The 21,424-nt window shown below is 33.0% G+C and overlaps 1 protein-coding gene across 6 annotated transcripts; it reads left to right on the top strand.

Moving 5' to 3' along the window:
- Positions 1–511: 511 nt before the first annotated feature.
- On the top strand, positions 512–9,390 carry LOC111023470 (uncharacterized). 6 transcript variants are annotated; one of them, XM_088118004.1, is made up of 6 exons: positions 605–746; positions 1,679–1,716; positions 1,850–1,866; positions 2,503–2,576; positions 8,598–8,688; positions 9,163–9,390. In XM_088118004.1, the coding sequence occupies exons 1-6, from the start codon at positions 685–687 to the stop codon at positions 9,244–9,246; spliced, it is 366 nt and encodes a 121-aa protein (XP_087974130.1). In that variant the 5' UTR covers positions 605–684; the 3' UTR covers positions 9,247–9,390. The 6 variants fall into 6 exon arrangements, with proteins under 6 accessions (XP_022156598.1, XP_022156597.1, XP_022156600.1 ...); XM_022300906.2 differs by lacking the exons at positions 8,598–8,688; positions 9,163–9,390 and adding an exon at positions 6,965–7,260 and having other exon boundaries at positions 512–746; XM_022300908.2 differs by lacking the exon at positions 1,679–1,716 and having other exon boundaries at positions 565–746; positions 8,590–8,688.
- Positions 9,391–21,424: the final 12,034 nt, after the last annotated feature.

The following is a 21,424-nucleotide window of genomic DNA, read 5'->3' as shown; positions in this document are numbered from 1 at the left end:
TATCGGGAATTTGAATCGCCAATCCCAGATATTGTACGAAAAAAATTTTATCGATGTTCCAACCATGGTGTCAAAAGATTGTAATTTTAACCACATAAATAATTGAGTTATTGTCAAGATTAAAAATGTTGATATCTTAATTTTATGAAAATACCAATATCGATAAAATGCTGACGTCAATAAATATTTCTACAAATTTCTTAAAATAAAAATATTATAATAAAATAATCATTGCACTATTTTTTAAATAAATTAAAATTCATTAATGTTAATATTGACTAGGTCTAATATTAATGATATTTTATTGATATTTTTTATATTTTTTGGTTTATCTCTGATTTACATTTTCATACGTCCGTAGGTTCAACATATTGAACATTCTCTATAAAAAAATGTCCGACGTGTCGAAACGTATCTAAAATATTATATATATAATATATATATTTTAGTACTATAATGGGGTAATTGATTGGGCAGAAATCTGTGGGATTCGTTGAGGAAATGCCTTAGCATTTTCCAGGAAATTACAAAGTATTTGTTGGGTCAAATCAAATAAGAAATTCCACATGGGATTTTCTGTCTCATGGGATTTTCTCAAGACATTATTATAAAGTTGAAACCCATTTTTCTTCCTATAAATATTTCTTTAGAGGTGAAGTTCCCTCTACTCTGCCATCCTCCGTCATGGAAACCCATAAGGATCTTCAGGAGTTTCAGAACCATCATACAAACCCTAAAACTACTGGGTTTGCTCCCTTTCTCTCTCTTTTTCTTTTTGCGGGTTTTTTTTATCAACAATACTTACCTACATACTCGTCGATAGAAGTTTCTTCGGACTTTTTAATATGACGTATTTTTATTAATGGTTGGATTAGTAAGCATTTGTTTGGTATGCAATTTGAATTTTTTTTTTCGAATCATAGTCCATATGTGTTAGCAGATTTATTTTTTAAGACTGTTTTCTGTGATCTAAATAGTAAAATTTTTTAAAACAGCACTTTTGTGTTTTTTCAGATTTTGAAAAAAAAATTGATTAATATATTATTTTATGTTATAAACTCTTTTTTTTTCTTTCTTTTTTTTTCTATTTTCTTCTTAAAATTAAATCATTTAAAATATAATATTGTAAAATAATAATCCTACAAAATAATATTTTAGATTTAACTAAATATTTAGTGGGTAATATTACTAAACACATGTTTTGAAAAAGTTTTTAAATTGAGATTCAATTTTTAAATAATTTATCAAACACATATTCGAAAACATTTATACAATTTTTTTATTTTTTTTATTGAAATCACTTGTTTTCAATTTTTAGATCCCAGACCAAATGCTCCTAAAATTTTTTAGCTAATATTTCGTGTCAAAAAATCAGAAGGATCTTTTATTGAGGGGTGTGTCAGCAAATATTTTTTATTTTTTAAGGTTAATTATATTTTTTTAGTGCCTAATATTTTGGTACATTTTCAATTTAGTACCATCCTTTCAAAAGTTTCAATTAGTCTATTAGATTTTAACATTTTCCAATTTAGTCCCTCGCTAAACTTCTATGCCATATTACTTAAAGTGAATTGAATACTTTGTAAATTGACATAAATTTGGAAAAGAAAAAATATTATCTAATTTCCTTTCTCTCTTATTTTCCGTGATTATTTATTTTTTTAATATAACATGCAAGGTGGAGGTTCAAATTCACGACTCCCTGGTTGAAAATAGGTGTCTTGACTAATTAAGGAGGTTCAGTTTGGCCCTTTTTTTTTTTCTTTTCCTGTGATTATTGAATATGCCTTTTGCAGTTTTGAAGTTGAATCTAATATTTCATTTCGTGAATCATGGCCTCAAATCCAAGCTCTTCTTCGCCAACTGGTATTTATCATCCTTTTCTCTCTCCTTTTCCTATTTTTTCTTTGACGTTAAAATTTATCACTTTAGTTCCAAATTTTCAATTTTGTTTCAATATACTCATATGATTTTAGAAAGTTTACAATTTATTTTCTATATTTTGGTTAAATCTCAAACGTCTCTAAATTTATCAAATCTTGACAATTTTATTCCACACTAGATCATTTCCTCTGCTATGTGGGATTGTCTTTTAATAATCGTGGGATATAAATATAAAATCTAGTTGTTCCTTATATAGTATTTAACTTTTTTAATACATCCATCGATATTGAATTACCAGCCACGTTGTTGTTTCAGTCCCGTCTTTGTTAAATCTCGAAAAAACATTGTGTGTCCGAACGGAAAAAACACCACGTAAGATAGCAGTCTTGTACGAATAGGTGTGTTTTGGGATTAGATGGTAGGGAACAAATTAAAATTTTTAAAATCATATCAATTAAATTATAAGTAAAAACAAAATTTAGAATAATGGTTTTTTTTTCATGAAGATAGCTGAGTAGTTAAAATATAAATTTTATCAACATTTTTATAAAATTGAGATCTCCACACATTCATCGAAAGCAATATTCAAATCTCGAGATTCGAAATTATGATTTTCAGATACACAAAGAAGTGGAGAAAGAAGTGGAGAGGAAGATTCATGCTCTGTTTCCTTCCCTTCCATCATCACCAAGGTCAGTCTTTTGTACTCAATTCTCAGTTAAACAATAAATTTTAGGTATATATTTTAAATGTGAATTACATTTTAAATATTTGAATTTTTTTAACAAAATTCATATTTATTTATCCATAATCTTTTTTTTTAATACAAAAATAGGATATAGGGGATTGAACCTCCAACCTCAAAGAAGAGATAACGTACCGATTACCGCTAAACAATGCTCATGTTGACTTATTTATTCATAATCTTCATAGTCATGTATACTAATAGATTATGGAGTTTAAGAATAAGAATATGATCACAACTTCATATCAAATCTTATTATCCAATCATAGATACAATACAGCATTTATATAGAAGAGCTGTGATGAAGGATTACTACTGACAGATTAACAAACCTTGATAACAAACCCACTCTAACATAACAGTAACAATAACTAATTACACATTAGTGAGCTATCTTAATACCCCTTCAAGTTAATGTCCATTGAATAAACGACATTGAGCTTGGATCGAAAAGGCAAAAACGTTTTAGCGGAGAGAGGTTTAGTGAGGATATCTGCCGCTTGAGCAGTTGCTGGAACATGATATACTCTAAGTTTTTGCTGCAACACAAGATCCCTGACGAAGTAAATGACAAGTTCAACGTGTTTTGTTCGAGAGTGTAAAATCAGATTTGCACTTAGATATACGGCACCTAAGTTATCACACCATAGGATTGGAGGCTGAGGTAGAGGAATTTGTAATTCAACAAGTAGTGACGTCAGCCAGATCAATTCCATGGCTGCATTTGCGATGCAACGAAATTCTGCCTCTGTGCTGAACCGGGAGATGATAAGCTGCTTTTTCGACCCTCAGGAAACTAAATTACCACCAAAATATATACAGAAACCAAAGTGGATTTTCTGTCGTTAGGGTCTGACGCCCAATCTGCATCAGCAAAAGGAAGGTTGAGAGAGGAGTAAATTGTGATGAAGAGTTCCTTTAAGGTACTTCAGAACTCTTTTTGTTGACTGCCAACGAGAAAGAGTTTGAGCATGCATAAATTGGCAGATTTTATTTATTGAATATGAAATCTCTGGTCGTGTAACAGTGGCATACTGTAAGGAGCCAACAACACTACGATATAAAGAAGGATATGTGAAAAGGGCACCACCTCTAGCGAACAGAACATACCCATTCATCATAGGAGTAGATATTTCGTTTGCGTCAAACATCTTGGAACGGTGTAGGAGATCCGAAATATACTTTGACTGGGAGAGAAACATGGCTCTCGAGGAAGTATAGGAAACTTCAATTCCTAAAAAGTAGCTCAAAGTCCCCAAATCTTTTAGAGCAAATATTTGATTTAGAGAGCAATAAGAGCATTAATTTCTGTTGACGAAGAGCCAGTGATGACTATGTCATCTACATAAATGAGTACATAGCAAGCAGAGGTGGATTTAACACGCATGAATAGAGATGTATCAACTTTTGAGTTCACAAAACCAGCAGTAAGGAGAAAATTTTCAAATCTGTCAAACCAAGCCCTAGGTGCTTGTTTGAGTCCATATAGGACCTTCTCAATTACACACCAAAGGACGAGAAGTATAAGGGTTGAGATATTAAAACCTGCTAGCTGCTCCATATAGACTTCCTCAGATAGTAACCCATGGAGGAATGCGTTATTTATGTCCAATTGACGAATGATTCAGTTTTTGGCTAAAGCCATAGTAAAGAGAACTTTGTTGGTAACTGGTTTGATGACTGGACTAAATGTCTCAAAATAATCAAAGTCTGCAACTTGATGGAACCCTTTAGCAACCAATCTGGCTTTGTACTGAGCGATAGATTCATCTGAGTTATGTTTGATTTTGAACACTCATTTGCAGCTAATGGTTTTCTTGTTCAAAGGTAGAGGCACTAGATCCCACGTGTGGTTATTCGTGGTTATTCAATAGAGCTTCATATTCTAAGTTCATAGCTTGTTTCCACTGATCACATTTCAAGGCGGTTTTGGCGTTAGGAGGCTCGATGTCCAGAAATTCAGTTAAAAACACCCTGGGTTTCCAAATACCATTTTTGGACCTTGTCACCATTGAATTAGTATTCATAGTGGAGTCAATAGTGGATGATATAGGCACTGAAACAGGAGATAAGTTTGTAGGTACTAGAATAGGAGAAGATGCGTGATCTGTTTGGTTGGGAAGGTAATGGATTGGATTCACTGGCGGAAGGAAGTTCTACAGCAGTGGAGGTCAGAACAGGAGATGTTGAAGAAGGGCCAGGTCTGATAGGAAATGGAGCTTGAGTATTAGAATTAGGTGGAATATGATTTTGATTTGATGATGAAGGTTGTGATGAAGTAGTTCCATTGGTAGTAGGTGCTGATGAGATAGAATTTGCATAGGGAAGGACAGACTCATCGTAAATAATGTGATGGGATATAAAGAGCCGACCAGATTTATCAAGACATTTATAACCTTAATGAAGGTTACTATAGCCAAGAAATAAACAATGAGATGAACGAGATTGGAGTTTGTGGTGATTGAAAGGTCGAAGATATGGGAAGCAATTGCAACCGAAAACTTTGAGAAAGTTATAGTTTGGTTTAGTTTGAAACAGAACTTCCATAGGACATTTTCCATGAAGGATATTAGTAGGTAGTCTATTAATTAAGTAAACCGAGGTGGAGAAAGCATCATCCCAAAATTTTAATGGTAAGGAAGCATGAGTTAAAAGGGTTAAACCCGTCTCGACAGTATGGCGGTGTTTTCTTTCCACGATACCGTTTTGTTCTGATGTATAAGGACAAGTAAGGTGATGAAGAATACCATTTTGGTTGAGAAAGGAAGTGAATGAACGAAATTCACCTCCCCAGTCAGTTTGGAGCATTTTAATCGGGTGATTAAGGAACTTTTCAACTTAGGTTTTGAATATGATAACGTTTGTAAGGCTTCAGATTTAGATTTAAGAAAATAGATCCATGTGGATCTTGAGAATACATCAACAAAGCTCATATAATATTTGTAGTCATTGGAAGAAGATAAATGTGAGGGACCCATAGATCAGATTCTATGAGTTGTAGCGGTGCAGTATACATTGTTTGGAAGAAGAAAATGGTTGCTTGTGAATTTTTCCAATAGAACAAGAGTGACATAATTGTGGCATTTTATTTGGAATAGTAATATTACATTGTGGTAGAGCTTGGTAAACAACAATTGAAGAAGGATGGCCTAATCTTAGATGCCACAAAACAGCCTTAGAGACATCAGAATTACAAGTAGAAGAAGGAGATGAGTGACAAGAAGTATTACTTTCGGGTGATATGGCAGAGGATACTAGTAGTGCAGAAGACGTGTGTTGAGAAGCTAGGTCACAAAGAAAGTTCTTGAGATGTGCTTTCACCATATCAAATTTGCATAATCCTTCATGAAGATGTCCTTGGAGTAAAGTTGTCCCAGTGATTTGGTCCTTTACAAAAACAAGTTAGTGGATAGAATTCAAAGAAAACATTATTATCTTTTACAAACTGACTGACATTTATTTATTAAGTTTTTGGTCATATGGGAAACATGAAGTAGGTTTTTTATGTTAAAAACATGGCAAGAAGAAGAGACACAAGAGGAATTGGAATGTTTAAGTAAAGTACTGCTAGTATGAAGTACATCCAAACCTGTTCCATTTCTCACATGAATTTGATTGCCTCCTGAATACTCATGTCCAATTGCAAGCTTTTCATATGAATTTGTGATATGATTGATGGAGCCTGAATCTGGATACCAACAGCTATCAGTGGTTGGGTTTGGAGTCACAATCCTAGCCTGCATCTGACTATTTTGGAATTGGTTAGAAGCATAGTTCTGATATTGGTGCCATTGTAATTTTGAGAATTTCCATTTGCCTAGTTATTTTTTTGTTGGTGTCCTTCAAATCGAAAGTAGCATTTGAGGGCTGTATGTCCAAATTTACCACACATTTGACATTCAATTCGATTGTTGTTGTTCCACTGCCTTGCTCTACTGAAACTTCGATTTCCATTGTTTCGATTTCCTCTCTGATTGCCTTGATTATGATAATTATTAGGAGTCGTATCATTTGATTGTTTGTCATTGTTTTGAAACGTGAGATTTGTTGTGGGTCGTATACCATCAGGGTTTATACCAAAAATTCTTTCAATTCTATTTTCGTGAGATAGTAAAAAAGCATATACTTCTTGGAGTGGCTTGGGTTTTGCTCTTACATGGTTACTGTATATCCTACTAAATTCAAAAAGTTAACAAGACTCATTACCTTTGCTGTGTAGTCTTTATACTCATGCTCCCTCTCTTTAAATTCTATATTCGCCTTTCAATTGCATGATCTTTGCAGTATTTGTTGTCAAGTATAATTGTTCGAGTGAGTCCCAAATATCTTTTGCAGAAACGCAACCGATCATTTGAGCCCAAATTTCTTCATTCATCGACCCAATAGCCAAGAAGATAGAAGTTTATCTTGTCGAATCCAAGAAAGATATTCAGGATTTTCTTCTAGAATTGATGTTATGCCTTCTTCGTTTCCAGTGGTTTGTAGGAATTGCGAAGGAATTGTCTTTGTACCTTTGATGAATTTTTCCAATCCATGCCCTTGAATTGTTGTCAAGATCTGAAACTTCCATAACAGATAATTGTTATCTGTTAATTTGATTAGGGAAATTTGATTTCCTGGATTTGAAACTAGCGTATTGTGTCCTGGGATTGTTGTGACTCCATTGTTCGTTTGTGTGGAACTTGATGATGTCATTTCCCGTTAAGCTAAGGTGCTCTAATCAAAAAATGTTATGAACCCAAGCTAAATTTTTTAAACTACAAAAATATATATAAACCTAACTTTTAAAAATAAATAATGATAAACAAAATACTTATCAAATAGGCAAAAATTAGTTTTTTAAACGGATTAGTACATTGAGGAGGAGGAGGAGGAGGAGGAGGAGGAGGAGGAGGAGGAGGAGGCCTCTCTTTTCCGTCTCCGGCCGACTATCTCTGCATTCCTTCGCCTCTGCCGCCATCTGGGTGCCTCCTTCTCTGGCCGCCGTCTCCATTATTCTTATTCAAAAACTCGTCGTTTCCGTCCGCTCCTTCGTCTCCAATCCCCCTCCATTGCCGGAGCAGTTCATCTTCGTTTATCCCGATCGAAAGATTTACTTTTCAATATATCCTAATAGTTTTCTCTTTCATATTTGTACAATGTTGAAAACTTTTTTTTTCGATTTCTGATTTCGTGTGAATTATTGTATATATGGGGTTATAAGAAATTTTATATGGAATTTAGTTTATATTCGGATATATCCGAGGGTTGTAGTTGGAAAGTGAGTTGCTAACAGTGATTTTATTTTAGAAGACTAAAAAATCAGGATATATCCGAGTGTTGTAGTTGGAGAGTGAGTTGCTAATAGTGATTTTAGGAAGTTTATATGGAATTTAGTTTATATCGGGATATATCCAAGGGTTGTAGTTGTAGAGTGAGTTGCTAACAGTGATTTTATTTTAGAAGCCTCAATAATCCGGATATATCTGAGGGTTGTAGTTGGAGAGTGACTTGCTAATAATGATTGTGGATATTTTTATAATTAATAATATTGGTAAATCAAGAGAATCAATCTTTTTGAAAGAGTAAATTAAGGTTTTGAATGGGTGAATTAAGGGATTATTGTTGAAAATTTATATGGGTTCACAGAATTATGATAATAATTTATAGAATTAAATCTTTTATATTCAAAAAAACAAATAACTATAATAAATGTAAATGCAATTAAAATCGGAATTAAAATAAAATCCTACCGGTAGAAATCTAAAAGTATAAAATTAGAAAATTTTAGAAATTTGTCTAAATAAATTTCTAAAATAGCCCTTCAATGGCATTATCTCTTGGTGAAATTTAACTATGATTCCTAAAAATTATAAGGAAATTAAAAAAAAAACAAATAAAAATGTAGTCGTTTCCTCTTATTTTGAAATATATATGTATATATATATGGTGGCCATATTTATTAAATATTTTTTTTCTAGTGTTGTAGGTGTTTTGCTTCTCCCAAAGAAGCAATTGTTGGGCTTGGAACAGTGAAGGAATTTGAAGCTGAATTTAGTGATATCATGGATTTAAACAAGGTACAATTTTTTCTTTCTTTCTCTTTGGGAATATACACTTATTTTCTAATTTCATATTTTCATGCACAATGTTTTGAAATATTCACTTTTAATTTGGCTCCAATGTCTTATTAAACTTAAAATTGAATAATTGAAAGGATGGTGAGAGGTGCTTACAAAACTACACCTTATATAAATTATGTGTTTTAAAAACCCAACTTGGTAATATTGAGGTTGTTTTTCAAAACTATAAAAATGTCAACCTGTGTATGTTTTTAAAATTAAAAAAAAAAAAAGTTAACTACCTATGCCGACTAGAAGATCGTGAGTTCGAATCCTCTCACCTCACGTGTTGTACTAAAAAACAAATTTTAAATGTCGTTAGACATGAAAATATTTATATCCATGATATTAAGTGGCCTATACCTCAATTAACTTTCCTTGTTTCTCTTTGATTGAGATTAATTGGTAATGATATTTGTTCTAATAATGCAGCATTATTTGGTTGAAAATGATGCCATGGAAGGTGGAGCTAATGAAGAGAATGTGGAAATTGATGAGAAAACTTCACAAATATGATTATTGGTTTCTTTCTTTCTTTTTTTTTTTTTTTTTGGAATTTAATTAATCTTTCATGTTCAAGAAACCAAAGGCCCAACTCCTAAAATATTTGTAGAAGTGTTACTTTTAGTCTCCAAATCTTAAATTCTGCATGTTTTCATACCCTTTGAGGTTTCAAATTTTTATGTTTCTGATCCTTGTTGTTAGTGATTTTTAACATTTAATGGTCGTACGAAATTCAGTCTCTATCCTTAAAGATTTATCTTATTTTAGTCGGTGTACTTTTGATAAATCTTAAAACTACTCTATATCGTTAGGTTGAGGTTAATTTTAATTTGATTTGGAAAAAAAAATTGATAATCTTCATTCGAGATAGGTCACATTGTGAATATGCTTTGTGCTTTGTCCCAAATTTTAAAAGGGAAAGTCAAATGGTTAAGTCACCTATCTCTGACCAAAAGGTCATGAGTTCGAACACCCACCTCATGTTGTATTCCAAAAAACAAAAAGAAATGTCAATATAGAGACTACATATTTTGGCAAAAAAATTAACCTCAAATTTGAGGATCATAACTATTTTTAAGATTTATTAAAAATATTAGAGTCTAAAGGACATTTGAAAATATATTAATTTAAAATAGAATAACTCTTGAAGGACGGAGACTAGAATAGTATTTTAACGATAATTTTATTTACAATGGTTATAGTGTTATCTACTACGGTTAAAGGAAACGAATTGCAAACCTGATTATAAAAAAAAAAGTTTAATAACTGGGAGTCGAAACTTTACTCCCATATACTTAGGAGCACCCGCGCTCGTCACAGGGCCCAGACTTGAGAGACATCAAGGTTTTTTTTTATTAAACTCACTAAAAGTTTCGAACTTGAAACCTCTGAGTCAGTGTGATCAAGAGACCTCAAGCTAAAGATTGGGGAAATGTATTTTACCTTCTTTTGAAATTTTTAAGTTTTGAAAGGTCGGAGAAGTGTATTTTACCTCTAAGCCAGTATGACCAAGAATCCCCACCCCGCTGAATCATGGGCTCAATTTGAAGATATTCTTCTTAAAGTGGTATTTTCATCTCTCATTCTCTTTCCATTGTCAATTTCTTCATCGGTCTAAAAATTTTCTTCATCTGTCTAAAACTTTTACGAAGATTCGAGTTAGATTTTTTTTTTCTTTTTTGAATATAACAAGTGGAGTTAGGGGTATTTAAACTCATAACCTCTTGATCATGAAACATGTGTCAATTACTGCTGAAATAAACTCATATTGGCATTCGAACAAGAATTTGAAACAATGTTTTTTTTAGTATAACAAGTGGGGTAGGGAATTTGAACTTATGACCTCTTAGTTAGAAATGGGTGCCAAGTACGGTTGAACTAAGCTCATTTTGGTAAATAACATTGAAACAATGTCGTAGTATATAGAAAACTATTTTATATAAATTGGTGTCTTTTCAATGTGAAATACTCACTTCATCCCTACTCAATTTTTTTTAATCACAACATGTGAGGGTAGGCATTCGAACTCACCCAAAGTTACTTCAAACTAAGCACACTTAACTTTCAAGTTCTTATGATTGAGTCACCAAAAGATAGGAATGTATGTCTTGTTAGTATATATATAGTAACTATTAATTCTTTTAAACCTTTCGTAATCATACTTCTATAATCTCATGATCCCTCTTATATGAATACAGTATTAGTGTTGTGAAAAAAAAATACAGTCTACACTTAAAAGGATTAGATAAAATAATCTAAAACTTCTAAGTAACAAGAACGATAAATAGATTAGGGAGAAGAAAATTAAACGCCGGATTTATACTGGTTCACCCAATGTGGGCTACGTCCAGTTCTCTGCTACCGTTGCAGGTTTTACTAAAATGTCAGGAAGAATCTTTCAAGAGTTTACAAACCCCTTACAATGATTTCTCTCAGTTTTCTCTCACATAGAAAATGCTCACGAATCACTCTACAAGCCTTTCAAACTCTCGAACGGATACACAAGTATTTAGCTCTCAAACTCTCTCTTTTTAGAGAATTTCTCACGGCTCTCTATTTGTGCACACTAATCAAATGACCCATCTATCTCTATTTATAATAGATGGTATGACAAAAACTAAAAGGGAATGGGAAAATAAAAAAAAAACCCAAACTAAATAGGACAAGGAAAAATTTAAATGGACATTTTCCTTATAGGAAAAAGATTTTCTCCTTGGTTTGGCTCCATAATCCTAACAATCTCCCACTTGGAGACAAAGCAAGCAATATGTCTCCTCTGCAACGGTAGTGACTCATCTCTAGTCGTGGAGAAGCCCAACTGAAGTTGCACACAACTTCAGTTTATCAACAGGAACGACCTTGGTAAACATATCCGCTGGATTCTGACAACTCGGAATCTTTTCAAGCAACAACATTCCATCTTCCAAAGCTTATCTGATAAAATGGTATCTTATTTGTATGTGTTTCGTTCTCGAATGAAACACTGGATTCTTTGCTAAATGAATAGCGCTTTGACTGTCACAATGCAAAGTCCTTTTTCCCAATCTCAAGCCAAGTTCTTCCAAGAAAGACTGAAGCCATATCATTTCTTTGCTTGCTTCAGTAACTGCAACGTACTCAGCTTCTGTAGTAGAAAGTGCTACTATCTTTTGCAGTTTGGAGACCCAGCTAATCGCAGTATTACCCAACGTAAAAACATACCCGATAGTACTCTTTCTACCATCTGTATCCCCTGCCATATCTGCATCTACATATCCCTGCAGTTTAAAATCTGATCTTTTAAAGTGCAGAGCATAATCAGTCGTCTTCCTCAAGTATCTGAATATCCACTTCACAGCCTCCTAATGTTGCTTTCCTGGGTTACTCATATACCTGCTGACAACTCCCACTGCATGTGCAATATCTGGTCTTGTACAAACCATGGCATACATCAAGCTTCCTATAGCTAAAGCATATGACACTCTAGCCATATGATCTCTTTCCTGCTCAGTAGTTGGTGAGTGCTCTTTAGATAATTTAAAATGACTAGCTAAAGGAGTACTCACAGGTTTTGCATTTCCCATGTTAAACTTGTTCAATACTTTATTAACATACTCTTTATGTGACAGTGTCAAAATACCATTTTTTCTCTCTATCCTCATCCCTAGGATTTGTTTGGCAGCTCCCAAATCTTTCATGTCAAATTCTTTAGATAATTCAGCCTTTATCTTCAGAATTTCCTCTTTGTTTGGTCCTGCTATCAACATGTCATCAACATATAGCAATAAAATGATGAATGAGTTACCCTGAGTTCTTATGTAACAGCAATGATCTGCCTGACACCTCTGAAATCCACTGCTACACATAAAACTGTCAAACTTCTTATACCATTGTCTGGGAGCCTGTTTGAGACCATACAGGCTTCTCTGAAGTTTGCATATCATTTTCTCTTGCCCTTGTACTGTAAATCCCTGTGGCTGCACCATGTAAATTTCTTCCTCCAAATCACCATGAAGAAAAGCTGTTTTTACATCCATTTGTTCTAGGAACAAATCTTCTTCTGCCACTATCGATAGAACATTCCTAATGGTAGTTAGTTTAACTACGGGAGAGAAAATCTCATTAAAGTCAATACCTTCCTTTTGTTGAAAGCCTTTGACTACAAGCCTTGCTTTGTACCTTTTGCTTCCGTCGGGTTCCTGTTTGATTCTATATACCCATTTATTCTGCAAAGCTTTCTTACCTCTTGGTAACTCAGCAAGTTGCCATGTATGATTGATCATTAGAGAATTCATTTCATCTTTCATGGCTAACTCCCACTTAACAGAGTCTTCCAGCTGAACCGCCTCTTCATAACATTCAGGTTCACCTCTGTCAGTCAGTAAAATGTAATTCAATGTAGGGGAATACCTCTGTGGTGGTCTGATTGTTCTGCTAAATCTTCTAACTGTTGGTGGTGGTGTTCTCTGAACCTGATCAGTTTTCACAACTGGTTTATCAGGTTTATCAACTTGTTCATCAGATCCCACAGCTGTTTCTTCAGGAGTAATTGTATTCTGATCTTCAATCTCTGTTGTTTTAGTCTCAATCTCATGAGGACTTATATACTGAGTATTCTCTGTGCTTCCATCTAACTCTGTCTTTCCTGAATCAACTTTATTTCTGTCTTTGTATAAGACTTTCTCATTGAAGATCACGTTCTTGCTTCTGATAATCTTCTTGTTTTGGTCATCCCAAAATCTGTAACCTATCTCAGCTACACCATACCCAATAAAGAAACATTTCTTGGATTTGGCATCCAATTTACTCCTGTCTGCAGCATCAATGTAAAGGTAAGATACATAGCCAAAAACCTTTAGATGGGAAAGGTTTACCTGTTTACCGGTCCAGACTTCTTCAGGCAATTTGAAGTCTAGTGATGTGGTCGGGCTCCTATTGATCAGATAGGTCGCACAGTTAATTGCCTCTGCCCAAAACATCTTAGGCAATTCTACATGTATTCTCATGCTCCTAGCACGCTCATTCAGCGTCCTGTTCATTCTCTCTGCCACACCGTTCTGCTGCGGTGTCCCTAGAAGAGTCTTTACCATCACAATTCCACTGTCTTCACAATATTTCTTGAATTCCCTACTAACATATTCACCACCATTATCTGACCTCAAGCTTTTGATTTTCAGGCTTGTCTCATTCTCTACCATAGTCTTCCATGTTTTGAAAACAGAAAGCATATCAGACTTATGTTTAATAAAATAAGTCCATACCTTCCTGCTTGAGTCATCTATGAAAGTTACATAGTATCTGGAACCTCCAATGGAAGAAACTTCAGATGGCCCCCACACATCAGTGTGAACCAACTCCAATTTTGTAAACTTTGGCGTTGAATCTGTCTTTGAGAAACTGACACGACTCTGTTTCCTAAATATGCATCCTTCGCATAACTTGTGTTCCACTGCCTTAAGTCCTTTTAGCTTCCCTGTAGAGTGGAGAATCTTCATACCTTTTTCACTCATATGTCCCAGCCTACTGTGCCATAATTGGGTCTGACTTGAATGATCTACAACAGCTATCATATCTTTGTCGTTGTCGTTGACATACAAATTTCCTAACTTTCTTCCTCAAGCGATCACCATCGAACCCTTTGTAACTTTCCAGTTTCCTTGACCGAAGGATATTTCACATCCTTCATTATCCAGCTGCCCCACGAAAATCAAGTTCTTCATCATATTCTGAACGTGACGTACCTTGCGAATCGTCCAGACTGAACCGACTTGCAAATTCATCATAATTGAAAGGTCGGAAAAGTGTATTTTATCTCTAAGCCAGTATGACCAAGGATCCCCACCCCAAACTGTCAATTTTTTTAAATTTATGGACCAAATAGAAACTTATCTTTAAATTCAACTACTAAATATTTTAATTAAGCATTTTTCTGCTGAATCATGGGCTCAATTTGAAGATATTCTTCTTAAAGTGGTATTTTCATCTCTCTTCCTCTTTCCATTGTCAATTTCTTTATCTGTCTAAAACTTTTACGAAGATTCGAATTAGAATTTTTTTTCTTTTTGAATATAATAAGTGGAGTTAAGGGTATTCGAACTCATGTTCTCTAGATCATGAAACATGTGTCAGTTACTGCTGAAATAAACTCGTATTGGCATTCGAACAAGAATTTGAAACAATGTGTTTTTTAGTATAACAACTGGGGTAGGGAATTTGAGCTTATGACCTCTTGGTTAGAAACGGGTGCCAAGTACGGTTGAACTAAGCTCATTTTGGTAAATAACATTGAAACAATGTCGTAGTATATAGAAAACTATTTTATATAAATTGGTGTCTTTTAAAATGTGAAATACTCACTTCATCCCTACTCAATTTTTTTTAAGCAAAACATGTGGGGATAAGCATTCGAACTCACCCAAGGTTACTTCAAACTAAACACGCTTAACTTTAAAGTTCTTATGATTGAGCCACCAAAAGTTAGGAATGTACGTCTTGTTAGTATATATAGTAACTATTAATTGTTTTAAACCTTTCTTAATCATACTTTTATAATCTCATGATCCCTCTTATATGAATACAGTATTAGTTCATTCATATATCACTCATCTCTACTTGCTATGTCATTTGTAGCGACCCAGGCCCAAGATTTGGAATTCGGATTTGACACCTAATAGCCCCGACATTCCTCTGCATCCCCAACAACCTAGCTGTGCCAACGTTTTTATTTGAGCTACTTAGAAGAGCGAAGATTATCCCTACAAACCAACACGAACTCTTTCACCATGCTTTATCATCCTCACTCACATGCTTCCTAAGAAAATCCCTTGGGAGGTCACACCCGACCCAAGATTGCTCCAAGAACTGCAGAAAAAGGAAGGTGTATCTTGTTAGTAGATGTATTAATTATCAATTCTTTGAAGTCTTTCTTAATCATCTTCCATTATTTCAGGATCTCTCTTATTCGAATGTGATATCGGTTCATTCGTGTACCTCTCCTCTCTATTTGGATGTTACACTATCTCACTCTTGACATCTCCCCATAAAAAGTTAGTTTTCAATGTCAACAAAAATGTTGAGGTTCTTCACATCTATAAAAACGTTAGTTAGTTTTTTCTTTCTTTTTTTTTTCGAGTACAACAACGATAGGCGTAGAGGTTCGAACACACGACCTTTTTTAGCTAGCGATACATGTCTTAACCAGTTAAGAAGGCTCAGGTTGGCAGAAAAAACATTATGTATAAAAATATTGATTTCAACCAGTATTATTTGATCCCTCTCTGAATTAAGTTACCATCTCTCTGATGTGGATTAAGATTAATTGCTAATTAATGATATATTTGTACAAATAATGCAGCCTTATCAAATCGAGCATAGCTCAAGTGGTTAAGACATGAGTTCGAACTCCCACCCTCACATATTGTATCGAAAAAATATATAAAAAAAAATAATGCAGCCTTATTTGGCTGAAAATGATGCCATTGAAGATGAAGCTCATGAAGAGAGTAAGAGAGTTGATGAGAAAACTTCAATAAGTTGCTGATGATGATTATGGATTTTCTTTTTAGCAATTTGATTAATTAATTATTTTATGATGTTTTTCTTCAAAAATGTTAGAAATTGTTTGGGTTTGTTTTTATAAATTAATGTTAACATTTTTATTCTTTCAAGTCTCAGTTAGATTAGATGATGTTTTGTTTCCCAAATTTATAAAGTTCAATATTTTTAATTATCTCTGAAATTTCATAAACCACAATATTTATGGTGCCTTCCATTCAATGAATTTTAACATTTCATGATGATAAAAACACAGATTAAAAAGATTCAAACATTAAGGACAATATTATATATTTATATATTTAGCATTTTTGAAAGTAGAATAAGGGTAGAAAATATTTGGGCTATTTTGGTCTATCAACTTTCTCATTTTAGTTTTTAAACTATTAAAATATCTATTTTAGTTCCTAAATTTTTAAAAAATAGTCACTTTTGTCTCTATACTTTATAAAGGTTTATTTTAGTCCCTAAAATAACTATTTTAGTCATTATTATTTTGCCACCTAATATTCGTCTACGTAATAATTTGTCTTTGCCAACCTATTGGGTGAAATACATGCTCACACCAGCAATAATCGTTTAAGTTGATTTGGTCCAAAACATCTACAATTTTAAAATATATACATATACATTATGCTTGGAAGTCATGAGGAAGACATCGAAGTGTGTATTTAATGCACGTCAAGTCAACTCCGTAAAAGTTAAAATCAACTCATTCAATACGAGGTCAAACACTCGATTTATTCTTAACGGTCGAGAATGTGTATTGATTTGGCCTTATTATTGTTGCCTGTTGTAATCAGACTCAATATTGTTAATAGAAGACACTTTTTTCTTAGAAAGCCAATTTGTCACTCTTCGAGAATCATTCGAGTAAGATTTGATATTCTTTGCTTGTAAGGTGGTTCAAATTTCGACCGAATAACAAGTTTATTTGCGTCGAGATAACAAATTTACTAATAATATATTCAAATTTTTCCTTTGGTATATTACCAAATTGCATTTTGGGATTTTGAGTTTGCGACCTATGGTTTTTCTTGATTGCTTTCTTTATTATTGTTCTTATAAATTATCAAGAAAATTAAGTACAATCATGATCTAAAATTTTAGAGGGATTCAATAAAAAAATTCATATTTTTAATTTTTTTAGAATATTTAGAAATTAAATCTCAATTTAAAATTCATCAAATGTATTTAGTAATGTATTTATAAACTAGTGAAATTACCAATTCCCTACTAACATATTCACCACCATTATCTGACCTCAAGCTTTTGATTTTCAGGCTTGTCTCATTCTCTACCATAGTCTTCCATGTTTTGAAAACAGAAAGCATATCAGACTTATGTTTAATAAAATAAGTCCATACCTTCCTGCTTGAGTCATCTATGAAAGTTACATAGTATCTGGAACCTCCAATGGAAGAAACTTCAGATGGCCCCCACACATCAGTGTGAACCAACTCCAATTTTGTAAACTTTGGCGTTGAATCTGTCTTTGAGAAACTGACACGACTCTGTTTCCTAAATATGCATCCTTCGCATAACTTGTGTTCCACTGCCTTAAGTCCTTTTAGCTTCCCTGTAGAGTGGAGAATCTTCATACCTTTTTCACTCATATGTCCCAGCCTACTGTGCCATAATTGGGTCTGACTTGAATGATCTACAACAGCTATCATATCTTTGTCGTTGTCGTTGACATACAAATTTCCTAACTTTCTTCCTCAAGCGATCACCATCGAACCCTTTGTAACTTTCCAGTTTCCTTGACCGAAGGATATTTCACATCCTTCATTATCCAGCTGCCCCACGAAAATCAAGTTCTTCATCATATTCTGAACGTGACGTACCTTGCGAATCGTCCAGACTGAACCGACTTGCAAATTCATCATAATTGAAAGGTCGGAAAAGTGTATTTTATCTCTAAGCCAGTATGACCAAGGATCCCCACCCCAAACTGTCAATTTTTTTAAATTTATGGACCAAATAGAAACTTATCTTTAAATTCAACTACTAAATATTTTAATTAAGCATTTTTCTGCTGAATCATGGGCTCAATTTGAAGATATTCTTCTTAAAGTGGTATTTTCATCTCTCTTCCTCTTTCCATTGTCAATTTCTTTATCTGTCTAAAACTTTTACGAAGATTCGAATTAGAATTTTTTTTCTTTTTGAATATAATAAGTGGAGTTAAGGGTATTCGAACTCATGTTCTCTAGATCATGAAACATGTGTCAGTTACTGCTGAAATAAACTCGTATTGGCATTCGAACAAGAATTTGAAACAATGTGTTTTTTAGTATAACAACTGGGGTAGGGAATTTGAGCTTATGACCTCTTGGTTAGAAACGGGTGCCAAGTACGGTTGAACTAAGCTCATTTTGGTAAATAACATTGAAACAATGTCGTAGTATATAGAAAACTATTTTATATAAATTGGTGTCTTTTAAAATGTGAAATACTCACTTCATCCCTACTCAATTTTTTTTAAGCAAAACATGTGGGGATAAGCATTCGAACTCACCCAAGGTTACTTCAAACTAAACACGCTTAACTTTAAAGTTCTTATGATTGAGCCACCAAAAGTTAGGAATGTACGTCTTGTTAGTATATATAGTAACTATTAATTGTTTTAAAACCTTCTTAATCATACTTTTATAATCTCATGATCCCTCTTATATGAATACAGTATTAGTTCATTCATATATCACTCATCTCTACTTGCTATGTCATTTGTAGCGACCCAGGCCCAAGATTTGGAATTCGGATTTGACACCTAATAGCCCCGACATTCCTCTGCATCCCCAACAACCTAGCTGTGCCAACGTTTTTATTTGAGCTACTTAGAAGAGCGAAGATTATCCCTACAAACCAACACGAACTCTTTCACCATGCTTTATCATCCTCACTCACATGCTTCCTAAGAAAATCCCTTGGGAGGTCACACCCGACCCAAGATTGCTCCAAGAACTGCAGAAAAAGGAAGGTGTATCTTGTTAGTAGATGTATTAATTATCAATTCTTTGAAGTCTTTCTTAATCATCTTCCATTATTTCAGGATCTCTCTTATTCGAATGTGATATCGGTTCATTCGTGTACCTCTCCTCTCTATTTGGATGTTACACTATCTCACTCTTGACATCTCCCCATAAAAGTTAGTTTTCAATGTCAACAAAATGTTGAGGTTCTTCACATCTATAAAAACGTTAGTTAGTTTTTTCTTTCTTTTTTTTTTCGAGTACAACAACGATAGGCGTAGAGGTTCGAACACACGACCTTTTTTAGCTAGCGATACATGTCTTAACCAGTTAAGAAGGCTCAGGTTGGCAGAAAAAACATTATGTATAAAAATATTGATTTCAACCAGTATTATTTGATCCCTCTCTGAATTAAGTTACCATCTCTCTGATGTGGATTAAGATTAATTGCTAATTAATGATATATTTGTACAAATAATGCAGCCTTATCAAATCGAGCATAGCTCAAGTGGTTAAGACATGAGTTCGAACTCCCACCCTCACATATTGTATCGAAAAAATATATAAAAAAAAATAATGCAGCCTTATTTGGCTGAAAATGATGCCATTGAAGATGAAGCTCATGAAGAGAGTAAGAGAGTTGATGAGAAAACTTCAATAAGTTGCTGATGATGATTATGGATTTTCTTTTTAGCAATTTGATTAATTAATTATTTTATGATGTTTTTCTTCAAAAATGTTAGAAATTGTTTGGGTTTGTTTTTATAAATTAATGTTAACATTTTTATTCTTTCAAGTCTCAGTTAGATTAGATGATGTTTTGTTTCCCAAATTTATAAAGTTCAATATTTTTAATTATCTCTGAAATTTCATAAACCACAATATTTATGGTGCCTTCCATTCAATGAATTTTAACATTTCATGATGATAAAAACACAGATTAAAAAGATTCAAACATTAAGGACAATATTATATATTTATATATTTAGCATTTTTGAAAGTAGAATAAGGGTAGAAAATATTTGGGCTATTTTGGTCTATCAACTTTCTCATTTTAGTTTTTAAACTATTAAAATATCTATTTTAGTTCCTAAATTTTTAAAAAATAGTCACTTTTGTCTCTATACTTTATAAAGGTTTATTTTAGTCCCTAAAATAACTATTTTAGTCATTATTATTTTGCCACCTAATATTCGTCTACGTAATAATTTGTCTTTGCCAACCTATTGGGTGAAATACATGCTCACACCAGCAATAATCGTTTAAGTTGATTTGGTCCAAAACATCTACAATTTTAAAATATATACATATACATTATGCTTGGAAGTCATGAGGAAGACATCGAAGTGTGTATTTAATGCACGTCAAGTCAACTCCGTAAAAGTTAAAATCAACTCATTCAATACGAGGTCAAACACTCGATTTATTCTTAACGGTCGAGAATGTGTATTGATTTGGCCTTATTATTGTTGCCTGTTGTAATCAGACTCAATATTGTTAATAGAAGACACTTTTTTCTTAGAAAGCCAATTTGTCACTCTTCGAGAATCATTCGAGTAAGATTTGATATTCTTTGCTTGTAAGGTGGTTCAAATTTCGACCGAATAACAAGTTTATTTGCGTCGAGATAACAAATTTACTAATAATATATTCAAATTTTTCCTTTGGTATATTACCAAATTGCATTTTGGGATTTTGAGTTTGCGACCTATGGTTTTTCTTGATTGCTTTCTTTATTATTGTTCTTATAAATTATCAAGAAAATTAAGTACAATCATGATCTAAAATTTTAGAGGGATTCAATAAAAAAATTCATATTTTTAATTTTTTTAGAATATTTAGAAATTAAATCTCAATTTAAAATTCATCAAATGTATTTAGTAATGTATTTATAAACTAGTGAAATTACCAATTAAATATTTAGTTCAATCTAAAATATTATTAACTTAACTTATTAACACGTGTTATAAATTTTGTATTATTTTACAGTATTAGGTAATGTTTTATATGTTTTAATTTTAACAAAAAATAAATTAGTTTATAACATGAAATAATATATTTATCACGTAACTAAGTTTTAATGTTTCAAATTCAAAATCTGAAATGAAAATACTAAAAACGGAAAATTTCCACTATTTAGATCACAGAATCTAAAAATAGCTTTCAAAAACAAATCTATAGGC

This window comes from Momordica charantia (genome assembly GCF_013281855.1).
Source record: "Momordica charantia cultivar OHB3-1 chromosome 9 unlocalized genomic scaffold, Mcharantia_2.0 BLBB01000009.1, whole genome shotgun sequence".
In the NCBI taxonomy this organism is placed as follows: Eukaryota; Viridiplantae; Streptophyta; class Magnoliopsida; order Cucurbitales; family Cucurbitaceae; genus Momordica; species Momordica charantia.
Note: the sequence above shows the minus strand (reverse complement) of the source record. Positions and strands in the feature narration are given on the sequence as shown.

Bases quoted from the DNA above. Each gene is read 5' to 3' on its own strand.
- LOC111023470 (XM_088118003.1), top strand. From the start codon at position 584: ATGGGATTTTCTCAAGACATTATTATAAAGTTGAAACCCATTTTTCTT. The intron at 2,577-8,597 runs GTCAGTCTTTTG...CTAGTGTTGTAG, and splicing joins TCCCTTCCATCATCACCAAG to GTGTTTTGCTTCTCCCAAAG. The intron at 8,689-9,162 runs GTACAATTTTTT...CTAATAATGCAG, and splicing joins ATATCATGGATTTAAACAAG to CATTATTTGGTTGAAAATGA.